This window comes from Delphinus delphis, chromosome 11 (genome assembly GCF_949987515.2).
Source record: "Delphinus delphis chromosome 11, mDelDel1.2, whole genome shotgun sequence".
Classification (NCBI taxonomy): domain Eukaryota; kingdom Metazoa; phylum Chordata; class Mammalia; order Artiodactyla; family Delphinidae; genus Delphinus; species Delphinus delphis.
The window spans coordinates 52,251,325-52,275,396 of NC_082693.1; the positions used below are offsets into that span (position 1 = coordinate 52,251,325).

General features: G+C 41.8%; 1 protein-coding gene across 3 annotated transcripts in view; it reads left to right on the forward strand.

Annotated features, from left to right (window-relative positions):
- IRAK3 (interleukin 1 receptor associated kinase 3) overlaps positions 1 to 24,072 on the forward strand; it is a 70,602-nt gene that overhangs the window by 36,055 nt on the left and 10,475 nt on the right. For all 3 annotated transcript variants that reach the window (XM_060025174.1, XM_060025173.1, XM_060025176.1), the window contains exons 3-8: positions 576 to 640; positions 1,480 to 1,534; positions 2,777 to 2,928; positions 6,867 to 6,931; positions 10,586 to 10,700; positions 11,372 to 11,490. In XM_060025174.1, the coding sequence (XP_059881157.1) occupies positions 576 to 640; positions 1,480 to 1,534; positions 2,777 to 2,928; positions 6,867 to 6,931; positions 10,586 to 10,700; positions 11,372 to 11,490 (571 nt within the window). The remainder of the gene's footprint in view (positions 1 to 575; positions 641 to 1,479; positions 1,535 to 2,776; positions 2,929 to 6,866; positions 6,932 to 10,585; positions 10,701 to 11,371; positions 11,491 to 24,072) is intronic.

Sequence of the window (24,072 nt, forward strand, 5' to 3'; positions counted from 1 at the left end):
TCACTCACCCCTCTAATACCTTATGGCACAAGATGGGATAAAGAGTGAACTAACCGAGAGAGGTATAATCCCATAATCGTAAAAAATTTAAATACATGTACAAAAAACTGATAACAACATTGCTTTTTTCCTGTCAGTTCTCTCCTTCATACTTCAATATTTTTAATGATGTCTAACAATAATTTAAGATAGGTGCTCATGGACTTCCCTGGCGGTCCAGTGGTTAAGACTCCGAGCTTCCACTGCAGGGGGAACGGGTTTGATCCCTGGTCAGGCAACTAAGATCCCACGTGCCGCGCCTCACAGCCAAAAATTAAAAAAACAAAAATACAAACGAACAAACAAGAAAAAAAGATAGGTGCTCATGTTTTAAGTGAACAAAGGTATGTTTGTATATTTGATCATTAGAAAGCTCTTTCACATATGGAAATTTGAAACCATTCAATGGGAATGAAACTGAGCTTTAGAAATGAACCTTACTAGCAAGGTATTTATTTTCACAGTGTAAAAAAGAAAAAAAAGTTTGTTAAGAACATAACATTTTTTGTATCTATATTCCCTTATTTCTCTTTCAGGGGCAGCCTTGAATCCTTCAGAGCAGAGTCATCAGGGAAAAGGATTTCCGATCACGTTATCCAAGGTAGAGTGTGTGCGCATGGGGAATGACCCTTGAACCCTGTTGCATATATAATTGAGTGTAAGGAATGAAGTTATCAGGCAGAAAAATGCGTATTTGCAGGTACTTTTTTAAATTCTGGAGAGCTTTAGCTCTCATTCTTGTTCATTTATTTGGGGATTCAGGAAATTGGAGATTTGTAAATGTTTGAAGAGTTAAGAGCTTTGTCCTCTCAGTGATCTGTCAGAGATGAGTCTTAGAACTTTTAAGAGTACTGTAAGTTACGCGTTTGTCTTAACTCAGCTTTTAGTTTTCCTGTTCTAGTGTTTTGCATGTTACTGTTAGCTTTTATTAAAGCAAATTAGCGATGATCATTTTTACAGCAATAGAAGTCATTTAAAATTGACTATAGGGCTTCCCTGGTGGCGCGGTGGTTGGGAGTCCGCCTGCCGATGCAGGGGACGCGGGTTCGTGGCCTGGTCCGGGAAGATCCCACATGCCGTGGAGCGGCTGGGCCTGTGAGCCATGGCCACTGAGCCTGCGCATCCGGAGCCTGTGCTCCACAGCGGGAGAGGCCACAACAGTGAGAGGCCCGCGTACCGCAAAAAAAAAAAAAAAAAAAAAAATTGACTATAACTATGACTTTGATACTTGAGTTTTTACCGTTGGTATGGAATATGTATAGCAGTGAATGCTATTGAATAAAATAGAATAACTTTGCATTCTACTAGCTTTCTTCTAAATTAGATTCCACCCTGTTGCACTGTACAGTCCCAGGGGGAGCTTTGGATTTCTGTTGGGGTTCTGTTCTTTCTAGACTTTATGAAATTGAATTATACTTTAATATGTATTTCTTCTCCTAGGAAACAGCTAGTGTCACAGTGGATAATGTTCTTATTCCTGAACATAATGAAAAAGGTAAGAAAAACAAAACAACTTTTCTTTAAATCATGTTTTCCTTTAAGTGAATTCATGAATTCTTTTAAGTGAAATTTAGAAAGATCCAGTAAACATAATAACTATTCATTAATATGCAGATTCAGGATAAATTTTTCATAGATATCAAAATATTCTCAATTTTGACTGACACATAGTTCTGATAGGTGATACATTATTGTTGTATTAAAAATTCATTGGCCAGTAAAGAGCATAATTGTGATCTCAGGAGAATTTCATGACATTTGCTATTTTTATGTGTCATAGGAAGACATTTAAAAATTATGTTGGGTTTTATACAGTTTTAGAAATTTTCATAGCACTTATAGAGAAATCTTTAGAGGTGATTGTAGAGCAGTGCTGAAGGTCACTATGAAAATCAGTTATTTTCCACACCAACTTTCCTACTTTATCAGCAGGGCGAATAATTTACTTCTATCTGGGAATCATTCTGATAAACTTTAGTGGCTATTTAAGGCTGCCTAGCCTAATCTTTGCCACTAGATCCGATGCTTCTTTGGTTCAAAAGAGAATTAGAATAGTTAGATAAGTTTGTGGTCCTTTAATGTTTAGCAAAAAAGGTTTAAATCAAACAGACTAAGTGTGCAAATATAGCCAAAATTGGTCTCTGAAGCATTTAGCCAGGCTTTTCCCTTTGTATTTGATTACCTTTGAAATGTTTCCTCCCAATCTCTGCTTTAGATGATTTTTTTAAAAAGCGGAAGCATCTTCCTGATTTACTCTGAGCAAGTTAGTTAGCCATTTAGAGGATTTGGCTTATGAAAGACGTTTCTCCCAGTCATGCTTAGAGAATATTATTTAGTCATATCAAAATTTCTACTTCTATAATTTTTTTTTTTTTTACTGGTTTTAGGTTCATAGTGGGTCAGCAGCAATCTGTTGATTTAATGACAGGGAAACAGTCTTGGAAAAGTTTCCCCAACTAAGTTGTCTGGCTGATCTCTTTGGAAAGGTGATAGAATCACAGTGCTTTTGTTTGAATATCTAAAAAGCCATTGGCTCTGTGGGATGGTGGGAGCCAGGCCCAAGTAAATGTACAGAGAGCACATGGTGGGCTTCAGTTTTTGCTCCTGGGCCTTTCTCTGTTGACTTTTCACTGGGCCCTGATTTGTTTCTAGTAGGGAAGTCTTGGTTCTTTATAATGATGGTTGATTCTTAAAAAGAGAAAAAGTAACTTATCTTCTCCCTACTTTCCTTCCTAAGGAATATTGTTTAAATCGTCCATCAGCTTTCACAACGTCATAGAAGGAACCAGAAATTTCCACAAAGACTTTTTAATCGGAGAAGGGGAAATTTTTGAGGTATACAGAGTGGAAATCCAAAACCGAACATATGCCATTAAATTATTTAAACAGGTATGGAAAGAATTACTATCACAGGATATCCATTCCATTTACTGGCTCATATTTCACATTAAAATGTGTCATTTTTCATCAACATTGAAAGGAGGTATACTTGAAAATAAAATTTCATAAATGGAAATAAGATATATGACCTCTGGTGACTGGAGAAATGACTGAGAAATGAATGCCTGTCTTGCAGGAATGTGGAAGTTAAATCCTTCCCCTCCCCAGATGTATGGCCTGAGAAAGACTTTTCTGAAAAGCGTAGTTAGGACCATTGCGACTTTGCTTAAGATGGCCGGATTGTGCTGGTCTGCTCCAGGTTTCCTGGCTTTCCAGGATGGGCAGCGCCCTCTCCATGCAGCTTCACGGGCTAAGCCACAGACTGATATTCGGTGCTACTTTATGAATCGTCTTCAATCGCAGTTCAGGAGCGGGGGAAAGCGGAGGCTTTGGGAGGAGCAGCACGGCAATGATCGGAGCAGGAGGTTAGAATACAGCTGAGTAGAGCCAGGGAAGCAGAAAGGCTATTGGGGGTCCGACGCAGGAGTCAGGAGGAGGTAGGTCTGCACACGCATACCCAGAGAGCTGTTCTTCATTGTTGGTCCACAGCCAATAAACATTTACTAAACTTCTTTTACGGGCTGCGTGTTGGGTGGAGATGAATAAAGCATAGTTACATTCTCCAAGAGTTCCCAGCCTTATGGGGAAAACAGGTAAAGAAAAGATTAAATTGCAGTGTGATAAGCACTTTAGCAGAGATTTGCCCCAAAGGTCATGGGAGCACATAGAAGATAGGCAGAGGAGGGGCTGGCACAGAGTAACCACGCAGTAAACATTTCCTCAGTAAACAAATGGAAAAGTGGATGAAAGGCAGTGACCTTTCAAGTGGATTTTGAAGGATAAGGAGAATTTACCAGGCAGCGAGGGAAGTACTTTCTAGATGGAAGAGATAGCAGGTGCCCAGGCCTAGAGGCACATGCATGAAAGCCTGTGTCTTACTCACGAAGACCAGTTCGTTTGGTGGAGTAGAGTTTAGTGTGAGAGGGTGGGAACGTAGTGGCATCAGATGATACTGGAAAGATAGGTGAAGTCCGTGGATGGTTTCTAAGTAGGAGAGTGAAAGGACGAGATTTGTGTTTTGAAGTATCACTTTGATTACCGGTCAGATGATGGACTGGAAGTTGGCAGGGGCACTGGAGGAAAGACGGCAGGAATTAGACTAGAGGTAGAAAGACCTGGCAGAGGGATATTTCAGATGTGTAAGCTGAAGTGGATAGGGCTGAAACCTGTATTCTCCAGTTTAATATTAGAATCACCCAGGAAGCGTTTTAAAAACTGAGCTCTGCAGCATCTGGTTGGGTCAGAGAAGTGGTGGTGGTAGGCGTCCCCAGGTGGTTCAGATGTGTGACGTGTGTTGGTAACCGCTCTAAGCCAGGGCAGAGGCAGTGGGGATGGCAAGGGAGGGTACTATGTCTGAAAGATGAGGTGAAATGGAGCAAATCTGGTGATCTGTTAGACAGGGCTGGGGAAATAGGGGAGAAGGAGGGATCTGAGGTGGTTCCAGTTTTGCAGCTCAGATTACAGGGCCTCTTTAAAAAAATTATGAACCCAATTTGTCCATTTCCTCAAACTGCATTTGCCCCACTAATTCTGTATAGACATCTCAAGATTCCTGAGAAGATGAATGTCTAATGAAGAAATGAAACAATCTATTGTTATAACCATTCACCAAGAAGAATGTGGTTACTCTAGAGGTGTCCTAACTGAAGGCTGCTTCTTGGGGCCAGTGTGTCCCTGGCCCCATTTGTACATTCTCTTCTGGTTGAGCCCCAGGGCCACGTCCCCAAAGACTCCATGCGTCTACTTTCCTCTTCTCTCCGCAGCTGCCACCAACTCACACTCCCTCTTGGGAGTATTCTTTCCAGGGGTCTGGCTTCAGAATGGGATGTCTTTGCCCTTTTTGTCCCGAAGACAATGATCATTTCCTTGACTGCTTCCGACCCCTCCAGGATGGTTTTGGTGACCCTCCTCTGTACAGTCGCAGGAAAATACCACTGTCTCATAGTATTGATTTCTTCATCTGCCTCTCCCAGTGGACTGGATGGTTTTCTTTAAGGAGCTTTTATTTATCTTTGTATCCCAGTGCTGTATTACAGAGCCTGGCCTATAGTAGTTGCTCAATAAATGTTTGTTAGGTGAATTGAATGAAGCACATAGGCTGTTTTCATGAATTTAGTTGCTATTCAGTATTAGTAAAAAGGCAGGAGGTAACAAAGTTACCCAAGACCTAGAGCTTGTACAAACTCCTACACACACATACACATACACATCAGGAAAAATGAGATAATTTAATGAAGCCTTAGCCACAGAACATTTTTTACTAGAAATGTAGTTTTGTAACATTGAGACCTTAATTTCGGTAACCTTTCTTAGAGGGACTGAGGCTGGGAACTGTACTTAGGTGTGTTAGATTAGTGCATCCAGCTCACCTGGGGATCTTACAGTGCAGATTCTGATTCAGCACATTTGGGTAGGGACCTGAGACTCAGCATTTCCCATCAGCTCCCAGAGAATCACAGAACACACTTTGAGCAGCAAGAGTGCTAGGGTAGCATGAACACAAAAACTAACCCCTTCACATTTTCAGATTAAGAAAACGAGGACCCCAGGGAGGTTTGGTGACAATAAGTCACAAATAATGAGTGTTAGAGGTGGGCCTGACACCCAGTCCACTCGCTCCCAGGGCAGTGGTTTTTTAAAATGTAAATTCTCATAATGTGGTCCTTGCAAATGATTTGTTAGAGTAGTTTATTGTTTCTGACTTCTTGGGTTAACTTGGAAAATAGTTTCCAGGATTCCTGTTGGATTTCTCTCCCTTTGTTCCTGAGGACAGAGAGCTCTAAAAACTCTGCCATGGGACTTCCCTGGTGGCGTAGTGGTTAAGAATCCGCCTGCCAATGCAGGGGACACGGGTTCGACCGCTGGTCCAGGAAGATCCCACACGCCGCGGAGCAACTAAGCCCGTGCACTACGACTACTGAGCCTGCGCTCTAGAGCCCGTGCTCTGCAACAAGAGAAGCCACTGCAATGAGAAGCCCACGCACCACAACGGAGAGTAGCCCCTGCTCGCAGCAACTAGAGAAAGCCCGCGCACAGCAACGAAGACCCAGTGCAACCAAAAAATAAATAAATAAATAAATATTAAAAAAGAAAACAAAAACAAAAAAGAACTCTGCCCTGTCTAGCAATTTGCAGACAATAACTGGAGCACACTTACTTTAACCCTTTCATGGTAGAAGTTAGGAATTTGAGATCCAGAGACACGCAACGATGTCAGGTGTATGAAGCCATCAAGAACAGTGGAGGTGCTCCATACAATATCATTGAATTCATCAATTTATTCATATGTCGGGCACTCTGCTAGCTTCTGAATCTTCTTTGAAGTAAGGAGTTATATGTTTCATTTTCCTAGTGGGCCCATTTTTTCAAAATTAGTACCAAGGTAAACTTGAACCAACAGCCAAATGACCCAAGTCATAAATGCCAAATTATTGAAATCAATTCTAATTAGAACACAACTATCACAACCAGGATTCTTTGAGATCAAGTGGGGAGTTTCTGTCATGGGATTTTCTTTGAATACATATTTTTGAATTCATGTAAATGTGTACAAAATATGGTGAAAGGGTTTGAATATAAAATAGAGCAGTATGATACATTTCATGAAAAACTTCTAATTCGAAAGCAGTGGTTCTAAATCTGTTTTGGGGTTAATGGATTTTTGAAAGTCTGATGCAAGCTAAGGATCCTCTCCCCAGAAAAATGTTCATATGCATTTATGCCATAAAGTATCTAATTTCAGGGAGACTATAGACCCTAGGTAAGAATCCCAGAAATAGAGAGATCCTTTCCTTATTGTTTTTCTTGTGTTTCTGTATGATATTTAGGGGAAAACAATGCAATGTAAGAAACAATGGAAGAGCTTTTTATCTGAGCTTGAAGTTTTACTGCTGTGAGTATATTGCTTTGGATTTCTCCACTTGTGCCTGGTTTTCATCTCTGTTCATCTTTGATTCTACAGCACAGAGCTTGGCATGGTTGGCATTTAATAAATGTGGGTTGGATGTTAGAACATCGGGTAAAATTTTGACATCTGCTTTAGTATATTCCTTGGAATACATTTTAAAATAGACCATTTACATAATTCACTTGAACATATTTTAACAAGAAACTGTCACAAGGAAATGGGTTAAATCATGTGTGACTAACATGACTGAATGTAAACTAATTCTTAGAACTTTAGAATTGTATATATTTTACCATTTCCCCCCTTTCTTAGAGACATTCCAGTCAAGAAACTGTTTCATCAATATAGACCTCTTCTGGAAGAGAGTTTTAGGCAAAGAAATCAAGTGCTTTCGATGTGCACATTATTTTCTGGGAATTCATTCATGAACTTGAAAGTCCTTGGAGACAAACTAAAATGACTTCATTTTCATATATATTCATATCTGCAGCTGTGCAACCTGTCTCACTGAAGGCCCCTAACCCTATAGAGTTCAGTCATCACCCTTTACAAACAGAAAATGTTCTTTTCAGGTGTTTTCTAAACCAATACATGAATTGGGGGGAGAGAGGTATTATCCTAAATCCTTCTCCGTTTATACCCAGGACCAGAAATCAAAATGTTAGAGGCTAAGTATAAACACTTAATATATCATTTAGTCAACAAAAAACTAAAACCAAAGTTGTAATAAGGTTTTTATATTTAAACTTTATTTCTTTGCTTAGGAATAAATAATAAGTTCAGACAGTTCAAAATTCCAAAAGGGCAAAAGGGTAAGCCAAGAGATTTTCTTCCACTATTCTCATCCAGCCACCTAGCTGATTTTCCCAAAGGCAACAGCGTTATCAGTTTCCTGTATATCTTTTCAGAGATATTTTCTGTGCAAGCATATATGTATTTTGTTTTCTTACTTTCCTCTTCTCACACAAGAGGTAGCATGCATACGTTGCTCACTTTGCTCATTTTAGTATTCCACTGTGTGCCGTGCTGTAATGTAATCAACCGTTTTCCTACTGATGGATGTTTAGAGTTCTCCTAATCTTTCACTTAAAAAAAAAAATGCTACAACAAGAAACCTTTTATATGTGTTATTTCAGACCTGTTGGAAAACTTATCTAAGTTTTAATATCGCTTAGAAAACTAAGAAAGCTTCACATAATTATAGGGTCAAATGGTTGTATGTGTTACCTGTTACCACATTGTCCTCCAGTAGAAGCTGTACGAATTTACACGTATACCAGTCATATGTTAGAGTGCCTGGTTCCCCATATTCTTGATAACATAGCGTTTATTCTTTTAGTTTTTTCTGATGTGCTAAGTGGAAATGGTTTCTCAGTGTAGTTTAAATTTCTTTTTCTATGATGAATGAATCTTTTCATATATTGAGATGTATTTCCTTTTCCATGAAATATCTGTTAATGTTTTTTGCCCATTTTTTTATTAGGCTGTTGGGTTTTTTCTTAATGGTTTGTAAGAGCATTTTATATATTAGAGAAAATTAGCCCTATTTTTATGTTACAAGATACAAATAATTTTTTACCACATTTTCATTTGTCTTTGCTTATTCTAGTTTTGGCCATGTGGAAACAGTTTTCATGTAGTTGAATTTAATCTATACTTTCTCTTATGGAGTCTGGGTTTTATATTATAGTTTAAAAGGCCTTCCCCACTGAGAGGTTATAAAAGAATTATGCCATTTTTTCCAAGTACTTTTATGTTTTCATTTTTTACATTTGTATATCTGATCCATTTGGATTTATTCTGCTGAGGCATTTATGTATTACTTTAGAGAGAATTAACAACTATGACATTGAATATTCCTGGTGTGCCATCATTATCATTTATATTGCTAATATTTCTTTAGTTTTAGGCCCTATACCAAGTACTTCACATGTGTTAATTCTTTAATCCTCACAACAATCCTGTGAGGTGAGTCCTGCTATTATGCCCATTTTGCAGATGAGGAAACTGAGGCAGAGCGTACTTTTTTTTTTTTTAACAAGATCCAGTTTATTTCCTGAATCATACTCAATCTCCCTCTTCTCAGACATTTGCTAGTAAGTAGGTCAGAGGCAGGCTTCTCCTCTTAGAACATACTGTCTGGAGTGGGTTTAGGGGAGAAGTGCACAGGCAAACAGGCAATTTCGGTAAGTTAACTAATAAGACAAGCAAGTACAGAGCACTGAGGGAGGAGGAAATGCTAATTTGGGGAGGCGGGTGGGCGGCAGAGTAGGTGTCTTGGAAAAAGTAACGTCTAAGCTGAGACCTGAGGATGAGGTTTTTTTGTTTAATATTAAGGGAACTACTTAAGGGATTGTATTATGTGTTTATGTATGTATACTTACACACACCCACACATTGCCTTTCTTGAGGAAGAAGGAATAGAGGGACTCAGAAGGGAGGTATATATATATATATATATATATATATATATATATACACACACACAGACACAGACACACATGCACACACACACGTGTGTTTTATAGGTAAGTTTTGCTACTGAAGAAATGTGTAATAGGATTTTTTTTTTTTTTTTTTTTTTTTTGCGGTACGTGGGCCTCTCACTGCTGTGGCCTCTCCCATTGCGGAGCACAGGCTCCAGACGCTCAGGCTCAGCGGCCATGGCTCACGGGTCCAGCCGCTCCACGGCATGTGGGATCCTCCCGGAACCCGTGTCCCCTGCATCGGCAGGCAGACTCTCAACCACTGCGCCACCAGGGAAGCCCTATAATAGGATTTTATATATAACACCATTTATGGAAAAATAGCTTTATTTATTTTAATATCACCAGGCATGCCTAAGACATAGAAGGTGTTCCATAAATAATTGTTGAATTGAGCTGAGTTCACAGTATGTGTGGTGAATTTCACATGTTTCATATTTCATAGCTGTTACTGGGTTCCATTGGTTTTCACAGTGATGACACATGCCCTCAAGAAATAGAGTTTTTTTAAAAAAGAACCTGAAAAATGTATACGATACTGACATAGAATTCTGGGATTTAAAAATCAGTGATGTGTTTTTCAACATCAAACTTTACTAGTCACATGGGTTTCAGGTAACACTACAAGCTTTCTGAAGGTACTGGATGTCTCTTAACTGTGTGACTGGGGCCTAGTACAGCACTTGACATGGTAGCATTCAGTAAATGGATGAATGAAAACAGTCTTCCGAACTCTTCTATTTTGGTGATTTTAGTTACACATGTATACCTGAAGCAATGAAATGGATAATTTCACTTGTATTATCTTTAATAAATAAGTTATATTGGGTTTCATGTTGATAAAAATAAGTTAATATCAAATATTGTTTTCTATTTGTTGTAAAGTTTCCCAAACCCCAAATCTTAAGAACTCTTTACTTTCTTAAGATGTCTGTCTTATGTTTGGATATTGGCTAATATCTGTCAGAACGCTTTAGACCAATTTGGAAGGCAAATCTGTATCATGTGTCCATTGAAATTCCTTCTCTCTTGGCCAAATTTATATTCTGCTTTATACCTATTCCCCAACCCACCCTACCATCCCCAAAACAGTGTTATTCATTTCCTATTTGAATAAACAGTTTGATGGATTTAAAAAATCTTTTGTTTCAAGGTTCCAACATCCAAACATATTGGAGTTGGCTGCATATTTTACAGAGAGTGAGAAGTTTTGCCTGGTTTATCCGTATATGAGAAATGGATCACTTTTTGACAGATTACAGTGTGTAGTAAGTTATATCTATTACTCTGCCTGATACTCTGACCCTCTAAAGCCCTGAGGCAGCTGCTGAAATACTTGAGCTATTGTGTGTTGTGCAACACGGTGGCCAGAAGAGTTGCTGGGTCCTTACTCCTCATTGATACCACGTCTCAAATGAGTTTACATCAACTACCCTCATTTCTCAGACAATTTTTATTTGCATAACTTTACGCAAAGTACCATTCAGTACAAAGGATAGACATAAAAGTGATAGACACCTTAAAGAGAAGGAACGAGGTTGAATAAATGCCATGGTTTCTCTTTTGTGATGTTTCTGAAAGATAAGTTTTAAAAACTGATTCCAAATTGGTTAAATTTCAATTAAGATGAGAATAAAAACGGATTATTTTCAGTTACCCACACTATCGTGCCACAATAACTTTAAAATCTTGTTTAATGAACTCTTAAACATCTTATTAGCCATATTTCAATTAAGATAACACTAAAATTATTGGGTACTTCCATTGCCTATAAAGGGGCCTAGAACCAGCGTTGGTAGTAGAGGAAAACCTATTTTGAATTAAAAATCGCTTATGGTAAACTACAGTGTTCATTTACCCCCCCTCGCCACCTCCTCATTAGCGTTTATTGGTTTTTACTCAGAAAATACAACCAAACCAACTACTGTTGTCTTTTCAGGGTGACACAGCCCCACTCTCTTGGCACATTCGAATCAGTATATTAATAGGAACAACCAAAGCCGTTCAGTACTTGCACAACACGGAACCGTGCTCCGTCATCTGTGGCAGTATATCAAGGTAAATTATCCCAGCGCTGTAGGTTACAGCTGAAGGCCCCTTTCATCATCATGGATGAGTCGGACTTCACCCTATTTTCTGTCTATAGTTTCCCTGGTATGTGTGTGTATGTGTTAAGAAATCTCATTGAAGTATTTAAAATCTTACCTCTTAATGAAAGCATGTCTACCAAATTTTAAAGGCTGCACTTATATTGCCAATCGGAGAGTTTGTATTATCTTTGGGAATTATTAATGAACAGTGTAGGATAGGCAGTTTTGTGTATTTTATTAATTATACCGCACAGCAAACTGTGAAATGAACCTGTATGCATCTCACTTTTTTAAAAAAAGAAACTGAGGTCTCGGGAAAGGTTAAGTGGCTCATACAGGGACTCCTCACAAGATAACAGTAGTGATCGGCAATTTAAATTCTTCCTTCTTGAGTCTCCAGCCTCCTGCCATGCCACTGAGCCCGCTGCCTCCTAGCTGTAGGTACTCACCTGTGACAAGCTGAGCGGCAATCCCAGTGTTCATTTTTGAGACACGTGAGAAAATTAGAAGCAACATCTTCCGTCTTCTTTCTTCTTCAGCAGACATAAAGAATCATTCAAACAAAGAGTATACCCTGTAGCAAACCACCCCCCCACCCCCACCCCGCTCTGCATTTTTCCTGTGTGCCCTTCATCATGAACCTGTCTCAAAGTAGGTAAATACACCTTTGCTGAATAGCAGGGGAGACTGAATTTAAAAGGCTCTGCCTCTTGTGAACCATCACCTAGTATCTTGGGAAAAGCTTTAAGTGCGCCTTCAAGTTGAACGGAAGAGGAACTGATTGCTTACTTTGTTTTTCTGGTGAAGTGAATTTCATATAAAAAGACTCTAGATTTTGTTTTGTCCTGGGGGAGTGGTGGGGGTAGGGTGGAGGGGACACAACCCGTAGGCAATCTGCTGCTGTCGCAGTGTGGCAGTTCATCAACTGCCCGTGGAATCAGTGTAAAATTTGTGCGCCCTCATGGGGCCGGGGACAGAGATGGACAGTGAAAGTCTCAGCGGTCGGTGGAACCAACCCCTAGGTTCCACCTAGTGGAACCTCCCTCTTCCACTCAGCTCTCAGCCAGCTCAGCACTGTAGGTGCTTAAATATACATTCTAACTGGGTAGATAGATAAATAAATACCTGGAATTTTGCTATACATATTCTTTCTTTGGTTTAAAGTGGCTTGAACTTTTTTTTTTTTTTTTTTTTTGGTACGCGGGCCTCTCACTGTTGCGGCCTCTCCCGTTGCGGAGCACAGGCTCCGGACGCGCAGGCTCAGCGGCCATGGCTCACGGGCCCAGCCGCTCCACAGCACGTGGGATCTTCCCAGACCGGGGCACGAACTCGTGTCCCTTGCATCGGCAGGCGGACTCTCAACCACTGCGCCACCAGGGAAGCCCTGAACTTATTTTTAATCCCATGAAGTAATCCATTAATTTTAAACATTTTCCTTTTGTGTGACTGATTCATTACCTCCTTTCCTGAAAGCAGAGCTTGATAGGAAAGAGGGATGAGAAGGGAGACAGTGTGGAGGTCCTGGTACTTGATGGGAGAGGGGGACAGGGAAGGCCACCGACCAGAGCAAAGGGAACATCAGGATCCCGGCTCTGCCTGAGTCACAAGGCTTTCCCACAGCTGACACTGGGCAGGGAGATTTGCATGTGCCCCTCCAGCACGCCTCTCCTGCTTTTAGGTCAGAGCACAGGCTGTGACCCTCATTTCTGCTTTCTCATCATTGGCAAGTGTCTTCAGGCAAGTTCCCGACACTGGGCAGGGAGATTTGCATGTGCCCCTCCAGCACGGCTCTCCTGCTTTTAGGTCAGAGCACAGGCTGTGACCCTCATTTCTGCTTCCTCGTGATTGGCAAGTGTCTTCAGGCAAGTTCCCAGGAAGTAGGCTCAGAGGCAGAGATTTGCCTGCAGGGGAATTTTTTGAGAATGCTCTCGGGAATAACAAAAGTAAGGGAAGGAGGAGGAAGACAGAATCGGGCGGTTGGAGAAGCTGAGCTGGGATATGGAAGTAGAGGCCTCGGCAGATGCCACGGGGACTGCTGGAGTTGGGGTGGCCCTTAGAAACTATCCCCAGATGAGGCAAGGTGCTTGGGTTTTGGCATCCCTGCATCCAGCCAGCCTTGAGTGGGGCTGTATTGGGGTGAGGCAGCTCCCTTCTCCCACTAGCAATTCCCAGGTTGGGGCTCAACTGGGAGCCCTCAGCAGCCACACCTGCCTGCTGGGGACCGAGTGCCTCCCTGGATCAGGAAGGAAGAATGGGGCCACACCACTGCAGCCGCCACAGTTAGGGAGGAAGTCGGCTGCATGGCGCGCTGCAAAATGTGACCAAGTGATTTTCTTTTTCTTGTACTTTCCTCCCCACCTTCTTGCCATCCTGTCCTCTTAGTTCAGTATCCACAATCGTTTAAATCAGAGAGCTCTGGTTTAAGAAGCTGGCTTTAAAATGCGATTCTGAGCCAACTGCTTGACTCCTCTACGCCTCAGGTTTTTTCCTCTGCGAAGTGCTAATAAGAGAATAATAGCTTCTACCCCTTAGGGTTAAATGGCAGAAAGTCTATCTGCTGCTTGGCAAAGAGGATGCACTCACTAAATGGTGGCTCCTGTTACAATGGTCCAGAAGTGGTAGGAGTAGCAGAGGCGGAGGCTAAGAGATATTCTGGCCGGTCAGCCTTTTTACTTATCACCCTTTTACTTATTGTCTTGGTCCGTTTGGGCTGCTCTAACAGAAATACTGTAAATTGAGTGGCTTATACACAGTACACGTTTATTTCTCATAGTTCTGGAGGCTGGGAAATCCAAGATCATGGCCCTGGCCGATTCTGTGTCCCGTGAGAGCTCACAGATGGCCGTCTTTTCTCTGGTGGAAGGTGTGAGGGGTCTCTCTGGGGTCTCTTTTATGAGGGCACTAATCCCATTCATGAGGGGAGCCGTTATGACCTAATCACCTCCCAAAGGCCCCACCTCCTAATACCGTCACATTGAGGGTTAGGATTTCAACATAGGAATTTAGGGGGGACACAAATATTCAGTCCATAGCCCTTACCTCTGTCATCAATTTATTGCGTTTGAAAAGTGGACCTACAAACTAAGTTCTCTTTTAATAAAAATCTTTTCTGTGTTAGCACATGTTTATTGAACATTTTGCAAATCACATTCATTTTAGTTCACAAATATTTATGGGACATCTGCTGTGTGCAGAGCATTGTCTTAGACCACAGTGGGGGGAAGACATTGACGATCATAGTCTTGACCTGGAAGCTTCAACCTGATGATCAGATCGATAGTGAAAACACAGAAAATATATAGTGTGACACTATATATGCCTAATGTGTGGTTGGTCTGAGAAGGCTAATTCTAATTAGGTAGTTCCAAGCCAAATCTTTGAGGAGATGGTCATTGTCAGTGGATTGGTTGAAAGAAGAGAAGAGAATATTCCTGGTGGAGGCATAATTTATTCAAGGGAACAGAGTAAAGAAATGCTGGGTGTATAATGAAATCAAGACAAGTTAGTTGAGGGACTTCCCTGGTGGTCCAGTGGCCAAGACTCCGCACTTCCAATGCAGGAGACCTGGGTTTGATCCCTGGTCAGGGAACTAGATCTCACGTGCCACGACTAAAGATCCCGCATGCTGCAACTAAGACCCGGCACAGCCAAATAAATAAATAAATAAACACTTTAAAAAAAAAAAAAGACAAGTTGGTTGATTGGAGAGGAAAGGATGAGATTGGAGAATAATGAAAGATAAGACTGGAGAAAAATAAGGAAAACTGTGGGGAGAGGGTTGGATGGAGCTTTGAACACTTCCTAGGCTGAGGACCTGGGTTTGATAAGCTAGGCTCTTACAAGGGGCTCTGAGGCTTCTTCTCTCTGGGGTATAGGTGGGAACAGAAAGGTTCTGAAGTCTCTTAGGTGGTCTGACAATTTAAAAGGAGGCTATATCTTTCAGGCCAGTATCCCAGGTGTTTGTCTGGATGTGCTGAGCTATAAAATCACTTAAATAACACAGAGTGCTCAGCAGGTAATATTGATACGAGTAGCAAAAGAGATCTGATCAGAGAAAGGTAGAATTTCATGGAAGAGGCAGGATTGAGCTGGAAGTGAAGCTAGCAGTGTATTTTATTTTATTTTTTGTTGGTGAAGGGGCTGCTGCGGATTGTTGCCTTTCTGGGTTTTCCAGAGGGTTCAAGGGCTCAAACATAACCATCTATAGATTACACCCACCCAGTCATGTGTCAAGGTGTGGAATTCTGGGGCTCTGGGCATTGATTTGAGAATTGTGGTTTCACAAGGGTTCATCAGTGTGTCCCCGTCTGTTCCAGAGCAATTCAGCCCCCTCCACAGTCACTGCACTCTTGGCCTTTCTGCTGAGCCTGCCGGCAAAGGTGTTAATTAGTGCCAACTATAACAGTAGCCTTTCCCCCCTTCCTTTGGTGATGTGCACACCTGTTCTCTAGAAACTGGAATGAGAACAGCTCATTTCATTCAGGGCACTGAACATCTGTCAGATGGTAATGACATTCAGTCCCCTGCAGTCTTGACCAAACGTGAATTGGCTGACCTAGATCACCCTCCTGAATCTCTTTTATTTTTATATTTTTAACATCTTTATTGGGTTATAATTGCTTTACAACGGTGTGTTAGTTTCTGCTTTATAACAAAGTGAATCAGTTATACATATACATATGTTCCCATATCTCTTCCCTCTTGCTGAATCTCTTTTAAATGAATCCTTTACTCCATTCTAAACTTGGGCCTCCCCGATTCTTGGTCCCACTGTGTACAGCCTTGTGCTTTCAGGGACGTCTGAAATCCCTACTATTCGGCCTTTGTCATATTAATTTTCTAATTCTTTGCGAGGAAAGGCAGCTTCTTGAAGAGATGTCATTTTGTGGCACAGCCCTGATAATTGGCTCAAAAAAGGGCATCTCAGTATGTGTTAAAACAGTGACCTTTTCTGTGAGTAAGTCAGGGCCCTGTTTTTGTTGAAGTGAGAAATGGAAAACCTTTCTTTTCTTTTCTGCACTTGGGCCTCAGACTGATGAATCACCGAAGAGTTATCATGCATCATTTGACATTATTAAATATTGTTTTTAATAGTATGAAATAACATACAGTGTACGTAAAGTGACAGTGCAAAAAGCCAAATTGAAATAGTAAGCAGTACACAATTATAACCTTGTAGAACTACAACTTCAGGAATTAAAAAAAAAAAGATTAAAAGTGGAGCATACCAAAATATCAATAAGGCTTTAATTAGATGGAGAGACTATGGCTTTTCATTTAATGGCTTATTTTTTACTTCTACTTGATATTAAATTCTTATTTAAGGATTATGTCTACTCTTATAATAAAAATAAAATTTATTAGAAAAATAATAACTCAGCATCAGACCTTTCTGTCTCAAACCAGGGAATCAGAAATTTCAAGAAGGAGTCTCTAGTTGCTGAATGATATCCCAAAGTTTCTTTTCATTCTCTGTAATTAATTCTGTCTGCAAAGAAGCTTGATAATCTCACACCTTCGTCGTTTTAAAAATAGTTTAAAAAATGAAGATTGTAAGGTCATCCTTCAGCAGCCTGGCGCCCAAAGTGTGAGCAGCACCTTCTGTCTGGGCAACACGAAATGCTGTCACGGGGGTGACGTGGAAAGAGCACAGGAAGTCTCGGTTCGAGTCCAGGCCCTGGCCCCCACTCTCAGGCCACAGTTTTCTCACTTGTACATCAGAGCCAAGTGGGATAATCTCGAGTTGGACCTCTTCTTGCTTTCAAATTCTGCGCTATTTCACCTGCTTGTTTTTGTACTGTGCTCTGTACTCACAAATCTAGGGGTTGTGGCTGGAGAATGACATGACATCACATTTTCTTAGATCTTGGCCAAGCTTTCCCCTGATCAGCTCCCGAGTGAGGATGAGCTCAGATATGTTTCAGGAGGCACCTCCAGACACCTGCTCACCCTAGAGCAGGTTAGGGAGAGTTCTGACTTGCCTGTTTTCCAGAAACACCCCTCCCCAGTCTTTTCCCTGTCCTTCCCCCTTTCCAGCACCCACCCCAGTGTTCTCATTGCTGCCCCTGTCTCTTGTCACTGCCTAAGGGTGTGGCCTTTGGGGTCTCAGTACAAACGCCAGCTTTACTACTTTCCAGCAGCGTGATCGTGGGTAAATTACTCAATTCATTGAGGCTCAGTCTCCTTATATGGAACTAGAACCACTGTACTTCTTCCCAGGGTTGTGAGGATGAAATAAGATTATCTCTGTGAAGCACAGGGTTTGGCAGTGAGTTTAGTTCCTCCCACCTAATGGAGACTCAGGTATCTCATCTGACCTGTCCTTGGACCCCTGCACAGCACATTGTTAGACCTCTCTTTGGGCGCAGCTCTAATGATTGGAACTTCCTCTGCGCTGCACCAAAATGTGACTCGTCCATTAGCCGTTATCTTGGCACCGGAATGATCTATATACAACTAAAGAGAAGAAGGGATGAAATTCATTTCCTTTCTGCCTTGTAATCAACAGTTTCTTGATCTTTTACGAATAGCTGAATCAAAAGATGTTTCTTTCAGTTAACTATAGTAAATCGAGAGAACACTGAACAGGGAAGTAGGAGGGCTAGGCTTTAGTGTAAGCTATTTTGCATAGAATGAGTCATTTCAACCAGCTGGGCCTCATTTACCTCATCTGAAAACAAGTGGTTATACTTTTAGCAGCGCTGACAAATCTGTTTCGTCTCACATTCCATCTTTGATTGGTTGGTAATGACTTCCCGTGTGCCTTGTCGAAAGGGAATCTGGGGTGGGTGGCTCTGAACTCAGTTAGTGATGTCTGCCAAGACTGTGGGAGGATGTTTTGGCCACATTTGGGCCACATACCTGCCCTATGCCCAGTGGTCTAAGGCTGCTTACGGTTTCAAATTCTCTTAATTTACAAACTGATTATATGATCAGATGTTTACTTGGTATCTTCTATAGATTCAGCATTATGCTTCTGTAAACAGCAGAAGCTGGTCTCGGAGGGAGTGCCAAATCGAAGAGGGCAGGGTGTACAGTAGGAACTTGGAGAAAGGAGGGCCGCTGGAGTTCAGAGCAGTCGAGTGGAAACTCCATGGAGGAGGTGAATCAAGCCACATAGTGGATTTGGATGACAATAAGTGAGAGGGAGTACTTTGCAGGTAAGGGGAGCAGCATAAAGAAGGCCCCCAGACAGCAGTAAGCCCAGTCTATCCTGACTGCGCAGCTAAGCGTCAGTACCTTCAGCGTGGCTGATAGGCTGCAGACGTATTAGGGAACTCAGTGAAAGCCAGGGGACTGAGTTTACGCATCATTTGGTCTTATCAAGTTCGTTGGTTTGACAGAGGAGAAAGCTGAGACTTCCAGAGGTTAGTAACCTGCCTCAGTCACATATCTGTAGATGGGCTGAAGAGGTGGGTTCCACTCTTGTGTGGGTCCAGCAGTCATGCTCTTATTAGGCAATTAAGCCTTTCTAGCCGGGACTCCTGGGAGCATGTCGGCTTCATCAGCAGAGGCAGGGAAATGGGACAGGAGAGGAGAACATAATTAGTATGTGCAAATTTGGAAATGTTGACCTTGGACTCCTAGTGAAGACGGCAGCAGGCAGCCGACTTTGCGGGGGAGATTAGGCCTGGTGGTCTGCATTCGGAATCTTCGCCTTGTGCAAGCAGAGAGGGAGAGTAAATGGTCTTTGAAGGAAGACACTGTCAAGGACACAGCTGCAGAACACCAAGGATGAAGCCGAGACCACATTTCAAAGGTATTTTCAAGAAGTCTGCTGGTTTAGTTACCCCCAAAATGTCTTAGTAATTTGAACTCTGCAAAGAGAATGTTATAAAAACAAAATCCATTTCCAGATGGTGGAATTTGAGGAGGAAAAGGATTGAAAGAAAAGAATTCTAAAGAGTTGAAGTCTCTGTTCTTGGCGAAAGACCCTCACATTTTTATTGGGGAAAACGAAGAAGTTTTTGAATTACGGGATCACATAAAAGCATCTGAAGGCAGTAAACCTTCTTGTTATTTCCATCTTATTCCTTAGCGAGCTTAACTGTTTTCACATTTATGAATGATTTTAAATTGAAATGCATTTTACCCCTGGCATTTTTCATCCCAGACATTCATTCTTGTTAATGTTGCCAAAGTGAGGAGATAATCTTGGGGAACATTTCTAATGTTTCCTACAATATCATGTTCTCTTATGGTATGGCCGTGTGTCTCCTGCCAAGTGAAACAGTCTTTCATACAAGGGAGGTGGTCTAGGAAAGAAAGGAAGGAAGAAGCCATCTGCTTAAAAATGAATTTTTAAAAAATGGACATTGATCAAATATATATGGCCTAGTAAGTGCGTAGGGAATTTCCTTTGTGAGGGACTAGAAAGACTGAGTAGTTGGGAAGGAGGGTGGGCAGCCACACATGGGCTCCTTCATTGTGACTGTGTCACCCTTGCCCATGGGCCCAAGCTCCTCCTGCCTTTACCGCAAGACCTGATGTGAGTGGCGAGGCCACTGGGCTCCAGCTCAGCGTTCAGCAGGGACCGAAAATGCAGGGAATGCAAATGTTTGTTTGATTGATGGTTTAATTAACCAGTCTCCTCCCTGTCTGACGTCACCCCCCTCCCCCGCCAAGAAAAACCTACTTTTGTTTTTCAGAGACATTTTAGCTATAGCAATTCTTTTTCTTCAGATTTTTCCTGTTTCCCCCCTGGTGCCTGCCTTCTTCTAAAATATCCAAATATGTTCGTTTTTTCTAAGGAATGCCAAAACAAATATTACGTAAATTAAAATTTTCCCTATTAATTTTATTTACCACTATTGTCTCTAAACCCCAGTGTTCATTTATTTATATACAGGAATGCATACATGCTTGCGCACATACATACCAAACAATATGTATATTTTTCTCTCCATGGTCTTAAAATATCTGGGAATATTAGTTTAGTCAGGTTCTTCCAGAAGTTCTCTGGAACTATTTTGAAACACAACTGATGCCTGGAAACTGATTAACCCAAGGGTGTTCAGATCTCCAGGGTTATCCTGCAACCCTCTGTACCTTTGTTACATCAAATTGGTGTCCTTGAACTTCTAGAGACACCTAACCAAGTTCTGTAGGATTTTAAGGTAAGGTGGTGGGTATAGGCTGGACAGTGGCCAGACTACATCCTTGAAAGCATGTTTCGAGGCTCTCCCTGTGCATCAGGCACTCTGCTTATGTTTTCTCATTTAGGCCTTGTAACAATCCTGTGAGGTAAGCATCATCAGATCTTTTTACCTACAAGGAAGTTGAGGCTTAGGGAAGTTGCGCTAGTTTGGTCAGAGACGAAATTTCACATTTAAAGGAGGAAGACCCCTTATCGTCTGGGCCTAGGACTCACAAGACACCAATAAAGCAAGAACAAGCCATAATACTGTCTCTGAGTGCTGCCTAGGTCAATGGGAAAGAAAGGGAAAGCTGTATAATCCAAGAGGGGCATTAAGGGTTTCAGCTTCGCATCATTTGAGGCCAGATACGCTGCATGCTGAAGTGGGAGAGGGTGTGTATGCCTTTTTCCAGTAATCTGCAGGTTGTCGGAGAAACTGGGTCTTCCCTCATCTGGTGAGGGGTGTCTTAGTGTTGCAACAGCAGTGACACAGACAGCAAGCTGTCCTGTTGCCTCAGGCTGTCATGGAGAGCCAGTTGGGTGCTCTTTATCTCTGGGGCCAATTAAGTGAAGTCTAGACTTTTCCTGAGAGTTGCCAGGTATTCAGGGACTGGGCTACTGAGCACAGACAGCTCCCCCTAAAATCAAAATATAGATACAGATTTTTAAAAACCAGTCATGCGCTTACACGTCAAACATATTTGCACTTAAATTCAGATCCTGCGATACAATCTAGGTGTATCATCTTGCTTTATATTTAAGGCCCAAGGGCTTCAGCTTTAAATTAGGAGACAACGTGAGCCGAAGGTGCCCAAAAAGAGTTGTGCTAGAGACCCCTAGCAATAGAGAGATGAAGTAACATCCCCAGAATCAGAATACAAATTCACCACTTTGTGTGGGATTTTCCCCATCACCTTAATGTACCACTACTAGTCCTTCTGCTAGAAGAGTTATCTAGAGAGGTGGTGGTCTCTCTGCTACAGTAAGTAGCCTTGTGATAGAGAAGAGAAGAAATAGGTGGTAGAAGCACTAAATTGAAGGCGTGGGCCATTGGATGTTTCTCATCTGTTTGTTGCATTCTGTTGTTACATGATTTTAGTTATTTTATGTTGTCTTTGTTTTGTTAGTCTGTTTTTACTCCTGTAGGGGGAATGCATTCAGTTGACCTGCAAGGTAGCTGAAGGCACCTTATGTTTGAACATTCTATTTGAGGTTGAAGGAGGGGAAAGAATTCAGGTACAATTGATTGTTGAAGGGCCTTTTGCAGTTCCCACTTTCCTAAAAGAGAACATCCTTCTTCCTCAGCTACCATTAACCTTTATTTAGAACAGAGTAAATCACTGGACTCAAAATTTATGTTGTACACTAAAGTCTGCTGGTAAACAATTTGTCTTTACACTTGCATTATTCAAAGTGTAAATGCAGTGCCCTGGAACAATTTCACATTCTTATTGATGGCTTCTCACTGACCCAAAGTCCTCTGTGTAACCCAAAGTCCTTTATTGTGTAACTCTGTGTAACGCTGTGGTTACTCAGCTCACCTCTGCCTCTTACAGAAGCATGAGTCACCAGTTGCTGAAAACTTCCCCAGTTTTTCTGAGGATCAAATAATGGATTAGATTATGAGTGGTGGTGTTTCTTTTTTTTTTTCCTTTTGTACTTAGAAAAGACCTATTCTTCAGGGATTCCGTTTCACCAGTTCAGCTTTTTGTATTCTCTTTTAAGTTATGGTTTTATGCCATTCTTAAGGCTAGGGTGAAGGAAGAAGAGGATGAAATGTTTGACCTTGAAGATCTGGCATTCAGATCTTTGCTGTCCTCCTCTTATGCTGAAATAAAGCGGGGTGGGGGGCAGTGGTAGGGCAGGGGGGCAGAAGAGAGCCAGGCTCTCAGGGGGGCAGAAGCTTGGGTCCTGGTAATGAGAGTTAATGAAACTCTCTGCCCACCTCACCTCCTGGCACACCTGGCAAACTCCTGCATTAAATACCCCGGGACTCTGAAATGATCAGGCCATCTCTGGAAGCCCCAGCCTTGATCTGAGCAAGTGAAGAGTACACCTATGGAAGAAGTCATTAAGAGCTAAATGTCTGTTCTTATCTAGAGCTGGGTTGAAGGTAGGATCTGGCTCTAATGTATTCCCCATATTCAGAGGTTCAGGATAGCTACCACTGTTCTCCAACTGAGAAAGTGGAAGACCAGGTAAGGAGTAACATAGATGGTGCTGTGTGAGACCCCATCTGGCCTCAGAAACTGCCAGGTTTGAAATATCTGGGGAGAAAAGACCAGGCAAGGAGAATAATGAGGACTGTGCTTACTGATACAAGTCTAGAGAGCCAGGCCTTCTCTGACTTTCTCCTTGTAGGTACAAGGATCACGCAACAGGTAAAGGCCCTCAGCTTATGGACAAGGTGGGCTCTTTGGACCTTGAAACTCTCCTGCCACCTTTAGGGGAGGGAGAGTGAAATAAAGTTTAGAGCACATCTTTCTCTATCCTTAAAGGGCCTTGGGGAGTCCCATCATTTTGTCTGTTGTCAACTCAGTCCTAGACAAAGTCTGGACTAGAATTCTCAAGACATTAGCATCAAGTCTTCTAAATAGAACTAGGACTCAATACTCTGAATCATAATAAGACCTGTAGTTTAGAACTAGGGTCTGCCTGTGGGCCTACTTGTATAGGGACAGCAAGAATTTCTTTCATAAGATCCAATATTTGTTCTAGACTAAGAATTTCTTCTTCTTATCCTATAGCTATTACCACTTTTACTACAAATATCCCATGTGGCATTTTGGATGGGCAGGCCTACTGTTGGAAGCTTTGGTTTCAGGGGACAAAAAGCAAGCTCTAGATAGCCCTAAGTAAAGTGGAAAAGTAGATGGCTTTCTCACGATCCACCCACTTCTTTTATCAATATCCATCTGCTGTCTTATGAGGGGTTGCTAATCTTCATCTCAGCTACCAGTATTGAGCATTACTGTATGCCAGGCTATTTATATGCCCCATATCAGTTCTGTGAGTTCTATTTTTTTCCTCATTTCACATGTGAGGAAAGATGACATTGAGGCTTACAGGGTGATGTAACCCACCGGCAGTCACAGAGCCAGGAAGAGGCAGAGCTGGGACTTGCTCCCAGGCGTGTGCCCTGTGAAAAGCTTATCATTTCCCACCCCTGCTAAGACCACCCTTCAAAGATAAAAGGATCTGCTGCTTATTCTCAGCTAAGATGTTAAGTGACTATTGAGGTGTTTATGTGCCAAGCAGCTAAAACTGACTCTGAGCACTTTGCCTTTGCCTCTGCAGATAGTTATATTTTAAAAAAGACTCAAAGACAAAAAATCCATAGAGGTGGAACAACGGAATAGTGTTATTAGGAAGGCAGGGGCTACCGAAGATTCCTCAAATCACTGCAGAGCAGCA